This window comes from Urocitellus parryii, chromosome 4, assembly GCF_045843805.1.
Source record: "Urocitellus parryii isolate mUroPar1 chromosome 4, mUroPar1.hap1, whole genome shotgun sequence".
NCBI classification, from domain to species: domain Eukaryota; kingdom Metazoa; phylum Chordata; class Mammalia; order Rodentia; family Sciuridae; genus Urocitellus; species Urocitellus parryii.
The window spans coordinates 15,052,966-15,067,788 of record NC_135534.1 but is presented as its reverse complement, the minus strand read 5'-3'; the positions used below and the strand labels follow the sequence as shown (position 1 = coordinate 15,067,788).

Sequence of the window (14,823 nt, the reverse complement as noted above, 5' to 3'; positions counted from 1 at the left end):
CATTGTTTCTTATTGTCTTTTCTTTATTGATGACTATATTTTCAAGGTTATACATCTTATTTTTGTGGCATGAAAATCTCCTATGTTGTCTAATCTATTGGCAATGTTTTCAACTGAATTTTAAATTTGATTTTTGAGTAATTTATTTCCAGAATTTGTATTTTTTTCAGAATATCTTCCTTTTTTTTGAAATGCTGTTTTATGTTTTATATTTTCCTTCTTCATTTCTTAGATATTCTGTCAATTAATTGATCATAACTATCAACTTTTAAAATTCTTTGTCAGGATTCCCCCTCTGTAGTGTCTATGTGGTCATTTGTTGAAGTTTTGTGTACTGTTGGGGGAGTCTCATTTTCCTGCTTTCTCCTATTGCCTTTATTTATGTGCAGCTGCTGGAATGATTACCTTCTATTGTTGTACAAGTAACTTTTTAGTGAGCTACTGTTTGTTTACTAAGGGCCCCAGGCTGAGCAAATACCTAAGTGTCAATAATCCTGCTCAATGTGAACCTGCTGCTATGTCCAGACAACAGCACTGCTTTTAAAGGAGATACGAATCCCTTATAACTGTGACCACTTCAAGATAGCATCATAGTGTAATAACCTTTAAAACTCTTATTTAAAATGTTCTTCAGAAGTCCCTTAATTCATCAAGAAAAAGAGAAATCTTCTTCCATAGGTTGAAAAATTAGGTATGGAGAAAGTAAGACTACTATATAGTGTTTGAAAAGGGGAAAGATAAAAAAGGATAGAAAAACAAAAGAAAAAAAGAACTAGAAAAAAGAATGAAAGAAAACAAAAGAAAAAGCAAAAATAAAATGGTATAATAGAGAGAGCAGCAAGTAATGTAAAAAGAAAAAGATAATCAAAGGAGAAAAAATAAACATGAGCAAAGAGAAAAAAATGACAGAATAATTTTAACTAATGCTTGAATACATTAAAAACAGATCACATTGGATAGAGGAATACAATATCAAATAAAATGGGAAACTATTAATTCAATCAAGAAACTAATATCTTTGAGAACAAAATTGTTGTTAGACTGAATTCTTTGTGTTGGAGAGATTTCTTATTGGGACTCCATGATTTGAATTTTATCAGGATTTGGGAGCTTCAGTAAATGCCAACAGATCTACAAATTTTTCTCTAAGTTTCTCTGTGTTTGGATATAGTGGATCTCACCAGCACACCTCTAATATAATCCTAGTAGGTCTCCTTGCTTCTTTGGTATTTCTGGGTACCTACTAATTTCCTGGCAGGCCAGAGGAGAAAACCCCTATTTCTCCTTGCCTTAGCAACCAGATTTTTCTCCCTGTTGGGGATCCAGTCTTGTGTGCTCTTCTGTAGAAACGCTTTCTGCATCCACAGATGTCAAATCTGGTGTGGTCTCACCTGCATAGATTTTGGGGTGTGTGAGGTATGGTGCTCTAAGGCAGAGGTGGGGTGGTTCATCTGTGGTGGTTCTGGATGGCCCGTTGGGGTTTAGGACTGTTGTCCCTGGTGGGATGCAGGAGTTGGTGGATCTATGTCTGGGCACACTGGTCTGTGACTGAAATCTGTGGGGGTGGGGCTCTATAGGTCCCCTCTGTGTGGAACATTTTTCTGCCAATGTGAGAGAGACTGCAAGCTGCTGGGTGGGTTTCAGGCTGGTTTCTGGATGCCCTTGGGGAAAACCATTCACGAGCCTGCATCTAAAATGTTTTGAGGTTACCATTAGATAGATGTTGGACCTGTGTCTGCAGATCCTCCAAGAGATGTGAGGCACTGCTGTGCATGGGAGACTCTGTCTCCTATTGCTGTGATTCCTGTGGCTACTGCTACAGTTGCTGGTACTCACTGTCAGCAGGACTGCAGGCCCTTGTCTGTAGGTGCTCAGTGCCTGATGGCATCTGTGAGCCACTTCTGTTGTGCCTGGGGCACTGGGTATAGGGGATTCCCTGGCTCCTGTGAATCATTGAGCTCTTGAGCTTCCAGTCACTGCTGGGGATTGCTGTCAGTGACCCATGTATGGACACTTGGTGGTTGTCAGTGGTTGCGAGGTCTTTGTGTGTTAGCCTTCTATGGGCCCTCAGGGTGCTGTTATGGCCTGAGAGCCTCTTCTCCTGCTCTTGCATATCTTGGGGGTCTTCCAACCTTTAGCGGGGGTTATCAGCTGACCCACCTCCATCTGCAGGCCACTGTGGATCTCTTGATGCCACTGGCACACAGGTGCCTCTGCTACATTGCTGGTTCCTAGGACTTCTATTAGTCACTGGACTCTCTTGGTCAGCCTATGTTCATGAGAGATTAGTGAAAGTGATCAACTGGAAGTTGCTCTGTTTGATGCAGGTCGCTGAGCATGGGAGGTTTGCTGGATATTCTGTTCCAGTAACCAGTTTCTGGGTGCCTCCAAGTCTCAGACTGTCCACTGTCATGTTTCAGAGTATATCCTCTGACACAGTCCTCTCTGGTCTCTCACTGTTTCTGTTCTGTGCTAGGGAGGAGCTTAGACTCACTGCCATCTTCCCCTCTCCTAAATATTTGCAGTTTTAAACCACTAAATTTTGGAAAAGTTTGATTTTTGGTAACAATTTACTCATATAAGTGTCACTTTAGGTCACTGGCATGTATGTCCCAATTTGCCAGCAAGTCTCAGTCTCAATCTGCTAACAGATAACAGATCTTTGTGTTTCATGTGTATGAACAACTTAATATAGTTTAAAATGTTTTTAGCCATAACTATGTTTCTTTAAAGAACATATTTTGTAAATCATTTCAATGTGGCTTTGGAGTAACATGAGGCATAGTTCTTTTAATAAAATTCTATTCATTCTTACTAAAATATTTTAGTATGAAATACTATTCTCCTACCTCAAGGCATTTACATTTTTGGCAAATATCAGAGGAAAGGTATTCTCCAAGTTAAGTTTACCTTTTCATTGTTGCACCTAAAATACTCAGTATGATAAACAACTAAAATCTATTTGAAGAACTCAGCAGAAATTTCTAAGGGAACAGATTTACAGAAGCCAAGAAATGTTTGGAACAAACTTTCAAAACCTCACCTCCCTAGAAGACACGCTCCAATTGTCTTCTTTTCTTTTCCTTATCATGCTGTAAATTGTAATAATAGTAGCAATAATATTAGCATCTCATGTTTGCAGGGTTTAATAGGAGATATAAATATATATCTAACCTTTAGTTGGCTCTATCAAACACGTGTATTGTCATCTCCACTTGATCACCAAACTGAATCACAAAGAGTTTATGTGAATTTCTTTTGTCACACAGATATAAGGAGGCAGAGGCAGGATATGAACCCAGGAAAGCTGACTCCAACTGCCCATGCTATCCTGAAAAGCTTTTTTATTGCTTATCTGTAAACTTCATGACAACCACTTATTTAACAATACAACCAACAATGGATTGTTGCTTTTAGAATGCCATTGATAAATGGATGTATGTAACTAAGAAGCTAAGTACCATTTAAAATGCTGGGTGACAAAACTCAACTCAAAGTGGATCAAGGACTTAGGCATTAGAACAGAGACCCTGCACTTAATAGAAGAAAAAATAGGCCCAAATCTACATCATGTCGGCTTAGGAACTGACTTCCTTAACAAGACTCCTGAAGCACCAAGAGGTAAAATCAAGAATCAATAAATGGGATGGAACCAAACTGAAAAACTTCTTCACAGCAAAGGAAACAATAAAAAATGTGAAGAGACAGCCTGCAGGATGGGAGAGTATGTTTGCCACCTGCACTTCAGATAGAGCATCAATCCCTAGGATATACAAAGAACTCAAAAAACTTACACACACACACACACACACACACACACATGAAACCCAAATAACCCAATTAATAAATGTGCTAAGGAATTGAACAGACAATTCACAGAAGAAATGTGATCAGTCAATAAATATATGAAAAAATGTTCAACATCTCTAGCAATTAGAGAAACTCAAATCAAAACCACTCTAAGATTTCCTCTCACTCCAGTCAGAATGGCAATTATCAAGAATACAAGCAATATTAAGTGTTTGTGAGGATGTAGGGAAAAAGGTACACTATACATTGCTGTGAGACTGCAAATTGGTGCAACCATTATGAAAAGCAGTTATGGAGATTCCTCAAAAAATTTGGAATGCAACCACAATTTGACCCAAATATCCCACTTCTCCATTTATACCCAAAGGACTTAAAATCAGAATACTACAGTGACACAGCCACATCAATGTTTATAGTAGCTCAATTCACAATGGATAAACTATGGAACCAACTTAGGTGCCCTTCAACAGATGAAAGGATAAATAAAATGTGGTACATATACACAGTAGAATATTACTCAGTCATAAAGAAAAAGAAAATTATGGCATTTGCTAATAAATGGTGGCTATCATGCTAAGTGAAATAAGCCAATCCCCAAAATCCAAAGGCCAAATATTTTCTCTAATATGCACATGGTAATTCATCATAAGTAGGGGTTATGAAAGAATAGAAATACTTTGGATTAGATAAAGAGGATAAGTAAAAAGGGGGTGGAATGGGAATAGGAAAGATTTTTGAATGAATTGGGCGTTACTATCCTATATGCATAAATGATTACAAGACCAATGTAATACTACATAATGTACAACCAGAAGAATGCGAAGTTATACTCCATATATGTATAATATATCAGAATATACTCTCCTATCATGCATAATTAATTAGAACAAATAAAAAATCCAAAAATAAAAATATAAATAAAATGCTGGGTGAAAGAGAATATTTGAAAGGTTAAAAATCATATTCTTAAAAGCCCTGAAAAGCTGACAAGATCTCCAACTGTTAGTAGGATACAATTGAATGAAAATCGTTAATAGAGTATAACTTATAAAAAGCATGGGAGTCACTTTTATCACTCCCAGAGAATAAAACTTGGTTGGAGAATGTTCTGAAATAAAGAGAGTATAAAACAAGCCCAAAGCTGCACAAATTAGGGGCTAACATGTGACTCCTCAATATTAACCTGGCATGCCAAGGGGTCACATTATGAGGTAGAGTCACCAACTAACCAGCTTTACCCAGGACATCACGGTTCAAGTTCTTTTGAGCCAAAGGAATTAGGAGATTCCTAGTCTGTTTGGATTGCAAGAGATATTAAAATTAGGAGACACACTGTCAGGAAAGTATGCTATGGATAGAAAGTTAAGGATATGGCTGGAAAATCTTTTACTACAAGTGTTTTGGAAAGATCAACAGATCAGATTTTTCAATCTCACAGAAGGTTCTTGAAGGCATTAGGTACATTAAATCATGGATTCCCACAACCACCTCAGCAAATTCCAAGAATAGAGATGGGATAGTCCAGGAAATCCATGTGGAGGACACCCCTCCCAATAATGGAGTAAACATCTGTAACATACATGGAAACACTTATGAGTAAGTAATGTGAGCAGAAAACCTGATAGCTTGTATTGAAAGGGAGAGAGAAAAAAAGAAATTAAGGAAAGCTGTTAGACTCCCTAAATTCTACAAAGAAGAAAGAGGCTGATAAAATTACTCAGATGAAAACATACCACCCTCCATGGAAAAGGAAAGATGAGCTTAGAGACAGATCCAAGGACCTAGAGAGTGACTTCTTGGACTACTGAGAAAATCTTGGGTCCAGAAGGCAGAGAGCTTCATGTCCAGGTGGTGGAGATAGGACCCACACAGGATTATTCACAGGTCTTGAAAACTTGAAATGATCTATGCTGTTTGATATCTTTGGGTATCAAAGATCCTTTTGAGCATTTTTAAAAATTCTAAGTTCCTTGGAATTGGAATATCTATAACCATTTTCCTGTGTCTGTCCCAGCATCACATTACTTTATTTTATAGTTTCCAAGTCTAAAGATGGAGAAGAATTTGTCCTAGGATAATTCATATTCAGAGTCTCACCTAGACCCCAATTTACATGGTTTAGATGATGAGATTAGGGACACTTAACTGATGATATTTAGATGAGATTTGGGACTCTCATTGATGCTCTAATGGAATGAATTTTTCAAGATATTGGGGTAAAGGTGAACACATTTAACATTTGAAATATGTAATTAAATACAACAAACCCCCTCTTCATTAGTTGCATTATATAATATGGCTAGGAACCAAAGAGAAGCGTAAAGTGTTACATTCACATAGGGTGAAAAAAGTGATTTCTCATCGGAAACAACGGGAACCAGAAGATGATAGAATGTTGTCTTTGAAAAAAATGAGAGAAAAGGGAATGCCTTGTACCTATCCCTAGTAAACTTTCCTTACAATCAAAGTTTAAAAATATAGGTTACTTAAAAAAATTTTTAAGAATGATTAAAAACAATGATAATCTATGATGGAATTTATTTAAAAATAGTACGATAACAGCACAAACACAGAAGGACACAAAATGGCATCATACTTTTGAAAGTTTCCATCGTATTTATTGAACTGGTATCCTAATAATTCATGGTAGGTGGTGGTAAGCATCAGTCACAAAATATAATTAGGAAGATATAACTAGAAAGTTGACAGAGGAGATAACAATAGTTTAAAATTGAAAAAGAGGATGGAAAGGAGAAGTCAAAGTGCAAAGAGGGATTAATAAGAAACACATAGAAAGATGATATAGAAACACCAGTTAAAATGAGGGATGAAATACCTAAAATATATATATCTTTTTTCTTGGTGTGTTATGATTATGCACAATAGTGGGACTCATTGTGACATATGTGCACATGTTTATAACATAATTTCATCAGTTGTATTCCCCAGGACCTCCCTTTTCCCTCCCTTCTTCTCTGCCCTTGGTCTGGTCTCTCCATCTATTTTAGTGATATACCTTGAAAATATATTTTTCCATCTAGCTTCTACATATGAGAGAGAGGGAACACATAGCCCTTAATTTTCTGAGAATGCTCTTTACAAGAGGCATCTTATTTATGAGGAAACAGGTAGTAATCAAAGAAAAACAACAACCTTCATGTAAATACTATTCATAGAAAAGATAATATGAGTACTAACATCAGGAAAAGTAGAATTCTGGACTTACAATTAAAAAAAACCACTCCTTAAAGACAAGATGGTTAAAAAATCAGCACGATATAGCAATGTTGAATATGTTTTTTAATCTAATAATGGAGCTTCAACATACAGGAAAGAAAAAAATGGACAAAACCAAGTGGGGGGCATTGACAAATGCAGAATCATAGTTGTGGATTTTAGCCCTGTTTTGTCAGTCATTGATAACACAATGAGACAGAAACATGCAGAGACATTGACTATTAAAGCCTTACCACTAGCTAACAACCTTATCGACTCTTCTCAAGCTTGTGTGTTATATATAATCTATATTTCTGGGACACGGTAAGAACTTTAATTATTCCTAACAACTAGTATTTTAAAGCATAAATATAAGGCTAAGCCCATATTTATTCTTGCAGAAATTGTTTAATCAATTCTTTATTATGAAGAGATTGAATTGTTAACTTATTTCATTTTTGCATTCATTACTATAAGAAGCAATTTTGTTGTCCTTGTTCTCTGTTGGTCTCTAACTCTGAAGGGCCTCCTATGCCTTTTCCTGTGCCACAAGAGCCCAGTACCTGTGCACAGAGTCACCCATATCTTTGACCGTCTTGCTTCAGATGGGTTTGGGCCAATGGAAGACCAGGGCCAGAGAATATTTTGAGCAGAAAGAGGTTGTGGTATTTCTCTCCCTGCTCTCTCCATTCCTGGCCATAGTTCTGTCCATAATGGATTTTTTACCCCCAAAGTCACAGTTCTTCCTGGTGGTTCCCCCCATTCATCCAGCTCTCCCTGGTGTCTGATAACACTGAGACTTAAGTTTGCCTTTTGGGTCTAGGAGTGATAATGACTTCCTGCTATTGTTGGTGTGGAAATCCCCGTTGGTTTCCTTATCGACAACTGCCGGAGACAATTCCATTCTTACATTTCTTAAAAAGGCTAAAACCTATGGAATGAGCCTTCTAAAACCTATGGAATGAGCTGCACCCTCTCATTGCCACTTTGCGTATCTTAACATTAATTCCCTTGATATACTTTTCTCCTAGAAGAGTATTTACTGAGTCAAATGGTAGAAATATTTTAAAGGTCCTTGGCACACATTAACAGTATTTATATAATTCATACTTTTAAAAAAATTTCCTTGAACATCAGCTGAGAGAAATCCAGCCGTATAGGCATATTGACTCACTGGAACCAAACCCTGGTCTGATAGGCCGTGCCCGACCCTGTCCTAGACTCTCAGGGAGCCACAGTTCCTGGTAAGCACTTTCCCAATGGCCCCTTTCATCTCGCTGTTCCTCAGTGTGTAGATGAGGGGGTTGAGCATGGGGGTGCCCAGTGTGTAGACGAGTGAGATGAACTGATCTTGCTGGGGCTGGTAGCTGGAGCGGGGGCGCAGGTACATGAAGGCACAGCAGCCATACTGCAGCAGCACCACAGCGAGGTGGGAGGAGCAGGTGGAGAAGGCCCTGTGGCGGCCAGCTGCAGAGTGCATCTTGAGCACAGTGGCCCCTATGAAGGCGTAGGAGGTGGCGATGAGGAAGAAAGGCACGGCAATGGCCAGCGTGGCTGCCACCAGCACTGACAGCTCATGGAAGTGGCTGTTGGTACACACCAGTTGCATGACGGGTGGCACATCACAAAAGAAGTGCTGAATACCCCGAGCCTGGCAGAATGGCAGAGAGAAGATGAAGGCCACCAGTTGTAAGGACAGGAACAAGCCGGTGACCACAGATGCCACCACCAGGCGGACACAAACAGTCAGAGTCATGATGAGAGGGTACTGCAAGGGGTGACAAATGGCGACGTATCTGTCATAGGCCATGGCAGCCAAGACGAAGCAGTCTGCACTGCCAAGTGCAATGAAGAAGGCCATCTGAGTGGCACAGCCCAGGAGGGTGATGGTCTTCTCTGACTGCAGGGTGTTGGCCAGGATGTGGGGCACCACCACAGCAGTGTAGCACATTTCTACCCCTGAGAGGCTGCCCAGGAAACAGTACATGGGCACACGGAGGCGGGCTTCAGCCTGGATGGACACCACAATGAGGACATTCCCGGAGATGATAAGTGCATAAGCCAGGCTGAACCCCAGGAAGGACAGGACTCGAAGCTCTGGGCAGGAGGGGTAGGCCAGGAGCACAAACTGCATCGTCACCGAGTGGTTCCCCCAGGTCATTGAGCTACAGCTTGCTCTCTGAGGTCACAGGACAGAAGGAAGGGTCAGACAGGTGATGTATCGTCACCCTGGTGATGTGTTTGCACTCTGCGCCATGAAGGTAATTTCCAAGGCTGGAAGTGAAAACAAGAAGGATCAGGACTAGTTTTTGCCCACTCTTATGAAATCCTTCCACAGAAATATCTTCACTTCAATTTCTAACTGCCCATAGCTGGGTGGGAAACTATGAAGAAAAGTGGCAGTGGAATTGGGTGGAATTCAGGAACTATATTTAGAAGGAGTAAAATGAAAGTTAAATTCTCTCAGTAAATTCACAAGAAAGCATCATGGAATTTTTGGGGCTAGGAGACTTGGAGGTGAGGGAGGAAGCCATTAATTCTTTAATATATTTGCATATTATATTTATTCACTGATATATTTTTATGTCTCCTGATGTATTAATCCAGAGATATGTAGATTTAAAAGGTGATGATGTGATGGAAATTGAAGAAAAACAAAATGCTCATGGGGAAGCAATGGTCTGAATTTCATTGCTAGAAATAAGGCATAGAAAACAAAGCCCTCTCTGCCATTGGTTCCTCTAGGCCTTTCCAATCTGGTTAGGTGGTGGACTTGAAGGAGACAGGGTGTTGTAGCAAAGCCTTGTCCTGGTTTGTGCAAGTCTAAAAAAAAAAATGCATCACCAGAAGGTGTTGGAGCTCCAAGAATCCTTCCTGTGAGTTAATATGTGAATATGGAAGATCAATCCACTTCCTTTCCCTGTGTTAATTTCCCTAGTAAGGATCCAATGTGAAATTTGGGAGGAGCCATCCAACTTTCATGAAAAGCTTTTAAAGAACAAGACATAACTCACAGAGGACATCCATTCCACTTCTTTTCCCCCTTAGGCCAACTCATATTTGATAATGTGGAAAAGAGAGGAAATGTTACCTTGTGAAAACTTGCCAAATTTTAATATTTCCTACTATGTGGTGTGAAGAAAATCTTTACCACGAATCACTTCTTGCAGTAAAAATCATTCACACAAACCCACCTCAGTGTCACAAATATTCAGAGCATTTAGAACCTAAATAGCTCTCTGCTGTTCTCCAACTAACAATGGCTGTCTCTGTTTCATTCATTTTCTTTTCCTTTTCTGAACTCATTAATAATTTGGATTATTTCTAAAGTCATTTAGCATATTACAAATTTCACTATCGCATGTTGTATGCGGGCCACTGTACCACTGTGACACAAGCTCTGAAATTAGATGCTTTGTTTTGAATAATTCCAACTCCAGAATCCATGATGCTAGGCAATACATAAATTCCTCTGAGTGATTTTTTTATTTGAAAAGTAGAAAGAATAATTATAAACAATTGTACTTATTTCAAAGAGTTGTGAATTTAAACAAAATAGTAATTCAGGTGTATATCACAATAACTCTTCCATAGTAATAGCAACCTAATAAAAATAGCCATCATTATTATTTGCAAAATCTGGGGGCAACCATCCTGCCTGATTTACACTTTTATTGCCAGCCTGATGTATAAATTTGATATATTGTATAATTACACATTGAAGAGATAAATATGTTGTGAAAAGTATGACTCATTTTCTATTTCCTCTTTTTAAATTATGTCATAACGAAGTTTGTAATTTGTTAAGGATGTTTTGTGGAAAATAAAAGATATCTAACATAAGATTGCACTGGGGTAAAATCCTATCACTTAAGAACAAGCATCTCAATGCCTACAACTGGTAGACATCTGAAGGGTGGCCTATCCCCCTGTGAAGATGTAGGGTCTTAGGGTCATGGTATGACTGCTGAAAGTTTTACTGCTGTTTATCACACTTATATCATCCTCATGGTGCTCTTTAGTCTGTAATAAAATAATGACATCAGAGCTATCACAGTTCATGACTTTTTAGTGTTGTCTAGTTTGGTCTCTCTTGGACAGTCGAGTCTCCAAGAGAGTATCCAAAAACCTTCAGTGCCCAGGGCTTCCATTGTCTCCTGGCCTCCTTCCATCAGTGTTGGAAGACACAATTCTTCAACTGCTCTTTCCTGTCATTAATCGAATCCTCCTTGTAGGCAATTTCTACATGTGTTCTAAACACTGTGGCCATTTCTGCATTGAACCCTGCATGGATCTCAGAGCTCTTAACCTGCAGCCCTGAGTTGTCTTTCTAATTTCCTTTTACTATTTTTTCATGGCATGGTGTTGATTTATGTCATAATTTAAGCTCTGGAAAGGGTCTTATTTTAAATATCTTCTTTGAATTGTGCCGCATGGGACAGATCACACTTAAACAGTTTGGAGAGATGAAATGGTGAAGCCTATGGTTCCAAGAGTATGAAAGTTATGTCAACATGTCATCAACTTATAATTGCATGTTGTTTGTGAGCATGATGTGCTGGACAGAAGTGAGAGAAGGGCACTCAGCATCATGCCCAGAGATCTCCGTGGATCTCAGTGCATCTAGGAGATCTCCACTTACACACTGTGGTTTTCCTTCTTCCCTCTCTGGGTAGCCCAGCCCCAGTGGGCAAGACTGTAATGAGAGAGATGGTCTCTGTCTCCGATTTCATGTTGGAAATTCAGACAGTGTAGGCTGAAAGAGTGCAGCAATTATCTAGTTGGTTTTATGTGAAAAAAAGGGAAATAGTGGATTTGGCATTAAATAAGCCCAAGCTGCATGCTCAGCCTACTATTAATAGCATAATCCCCTGGGCCAATCATCTCACATTAATTTCTGTTTCCTCATGTTTAAAAGATGTGAATAATAACACCTAATAGTGCTGTGGTGATCTTAAAGGAGATAAAGTATTTAGAACACTTGGTTTGATGTATGAAGCCTATTAAGTTGCATAATACATGTTTTCTTGTCTCCCTTCCTTATGTCTGTTACAGGTTTGATATTAATAATATCTGCTTCATTAATATTATCTGTTTCCTGGTGGAGGATTATGTGAAGTACCATATGAGTCCAGGGCCTTTATAAACATTTTAGTTTTATCCAAATTTACATTATTCATCCATATTTACATCATTCAACTCCACAACATTTCTTCAAGATCAGCTATCAACATTTTAATCAGAATATTTGGGCTTCCCAGTGAATTTCAGATTTTAAAATCTAGAAGGCAGAAAGATTATTTTTTACCTTTAAGGTGAGAAGAGAGAGGGATCTACTAAACTGGGCTTCTCAGTTAGTCTCATAGAAGACAGGATCTGGTATGTTATGTGTTGGTGCTCTGGTAGATCAAGAAGGGAGGGAAGTTATCCTGGAGAGACTCCCCAGTGGAAATGAGTTTATGTACATTCCCAAGCAAAAGCCAGAAGGAGTAAATTGTGTTGTCATCTAGGATCTTGTCTCATGAATTCCATCTCCCAGAAGAAGGTGGTACTGAGGTTATAAACCTCCTCCCCTATTACCAGGTAATGAGTTCAAACTGGAAATGTCTGTCCTCTTGGGACCTTGTTTTGCATGGAAGTTCTGCAGTATCGTTGTCTAAGTAAAGACCAGCATTGCATTACTTAGCAGTCTTCTCAGTGCCTGAAACAATTTCCTGAGAAATAGAAAATTTACAGACTCTGGTTAGTTGAACCTCTTGTTTCAGACAGCTTATTCCCACCCAGTTGTCATTGCTTGGTTCACCCATAGTCCCAATTATTATTGCCCTGGAGAACAGAGACCACATTTTATATGTCGCCTGCTTTCCATGGTGCCCAGCATAATCCCATGTTATGAATAGTGCCTCAATCAATACCTACCAAATATTTTACCTTTTCCTGGGCATCATCATTTAATTTCCACACAGAAGAGAAACTTCTAATGGTTTTAGCAATTGGATTTATTGCTTTGAAAAAAAATGTTGGTTGTTCATGTGTATATAAATGTTTAGGTGACTGAGTATAAACATATATACCAAGTGTCCTATTTACTTAAGACTTCCTCTGCTCAGACAGAGTGATTAATGTAGTGTGTGTGTGTGTGTGTGTGTGTGTGTGTGTGTGTGTGTGAAGGCAATCAGATCCAACAACAGGCAGGGATGAGAAACTTGAGATGTTTAGAGATTTTTGAAGTATCTTTAGTGAGAATAAAGGAAGAGAGAGCATACGGGAGAGGTAGAATATAAAATGTATTCATCACAGTGAATCCCACCATCGTACACATCTGTAAGAATTGTGTGCTAATTAGAATAAGATATATTCCATGCTTGTACAATTATATCAAAATGAATTCTACTGTCATTGTATCTAAAACAAAACAATAAAAAAGAAAAAAAAGTATTATGACTACTACATGCCAAAGCATTAAAATTGTTACAGTAGCTACATCTTACACTGCTATTTTATAGTCTACACATTTTCTATTAACTTATTTTATCCTTACAAATTCTAACAAAGCCGGAACTTTTGGTTTCTATTTATATATTAAAGCATTTAATCATCATGTGAACTCTGCAAAGTCTCTTTTACCCTTATCTTACAGATAAATTCAAAGGTAAATGGTCGATAGAATTTTAGCAATTTTCCCAAGAGTAGATGCAGCAATGGCTGGCATGAATTGGCCTCATCCCATAGCACGTTCCCCTTGCTCTCGATTCAGCTTCCTCCATGCCCTAGTGAAAGTCATATCCAGCATGAATTGCAAAGATAAGCCATGATAAGGCTTTCAAGGCCACATGGGGTCTAATTCTCCCTAATTTCCCCCCTCTTGCTGACTTTTTTCTCTAGCTGTGTTTATTTTAGTCCCTTCTCACCAACCTTTCTCTTACCATAAAGACTTTGCTGTCCACTCTGCTTGGAAAACACTTTCTTTTTTTTTCTAAGTAGTTCCTACTTATTCTTCACCCCAGTTGTATTATTGCATCCCCAAAGAAAAATTCCCTGACTTTTAGCCTCATCAGGATCAAACATATCTTTTGAAGTGTCCTGCAACCTTTCATTTATTGCCACCATCTCTGCTTCAGTTTACATGTATTTGTGTGCTCCTTAATGATCTTGTATTTTTCTTTTTTTTTCGGGGAAGAGGGGGTACTGAGGATTGAACTCAGGGGCACTCAACCACTGAGCCACACCTCCAGTCCTATTTTGTATTTTAATTAGATATAGGGTCTCACTGAGTTGCTTAGCACCTTGCTTTTGCTGAGGCTGGCTCTGAACTTGCGATCCTCCTGCCTCAGCCTCCTGACACTTGTATTTTTCTTAGTGGTGCCTAATTCAACAAAGGAAATGACCAAGTTTTCTTCTTCTTAACTTGTATGTATGACACAAGCCTAGCCTAGGATTCCTGACCTGGGTACTACTGATGTTTAGATTTGGATATATATTTGTTGCAGATGAGTGGGGGAGCAGGAGTGTCCAGTTCACTGTAGGAGGGGTTACATCATCGTGGTTTCTCCTCATTAGATGATAGTAGCATCAGTCCCTACCCTTCAGTTGTGATGATCAAAAATATCTCCAGACGTTGCTAAATATTTCCCTGGAAGTTAAAATTGATCCCAGTTGAGAACGTGGAGCTAGGCATATAGAAGGTATGCAAATGACGTAAGATTCAGGTCAGGAACTGTAATAAGGAATGAATCTTACATGTGAAGATAAAGATGAGGAGGTTGGGAGGAGAACACAGAATTTCAGCTGACCATA

At 38.8% G+C, this 14,823-nt stretch overlaps 1 protein-coding gene across 1 annotated transcript; it reads right to left on the bottom strand.

Annotated features, from left to right (window-relative positions):
* Positions 1-8,242: 8,242 nt before the first annotated feature.
* LOC113195120 (olfactory receptor 10W1-like) lies at positions 8,243-9,187 on the bottom strand. Its single transcript, XM_026406532.2, has one exon. The coding sequence runs from the start codon at positions 9,185-9,187 to the stop codon at positions 8,243-8,245; it is 945 nt and encodes a 314-aa protein (XP_026262317.2).
* Between the last annotated feature and the right edge of the window lie 5,636 nt (positions 9,188-14,823).

Bases quoted from the DNA above. Each gene is read 5' to 3' on its own strand.
- LOC113195120 (XM_026406532.2), bottom strand. From the start codon at position 9,187: ATGACCTGGGGGAACCACTCGGTGACGATGCAGTTTGTGCTCCTGGCC.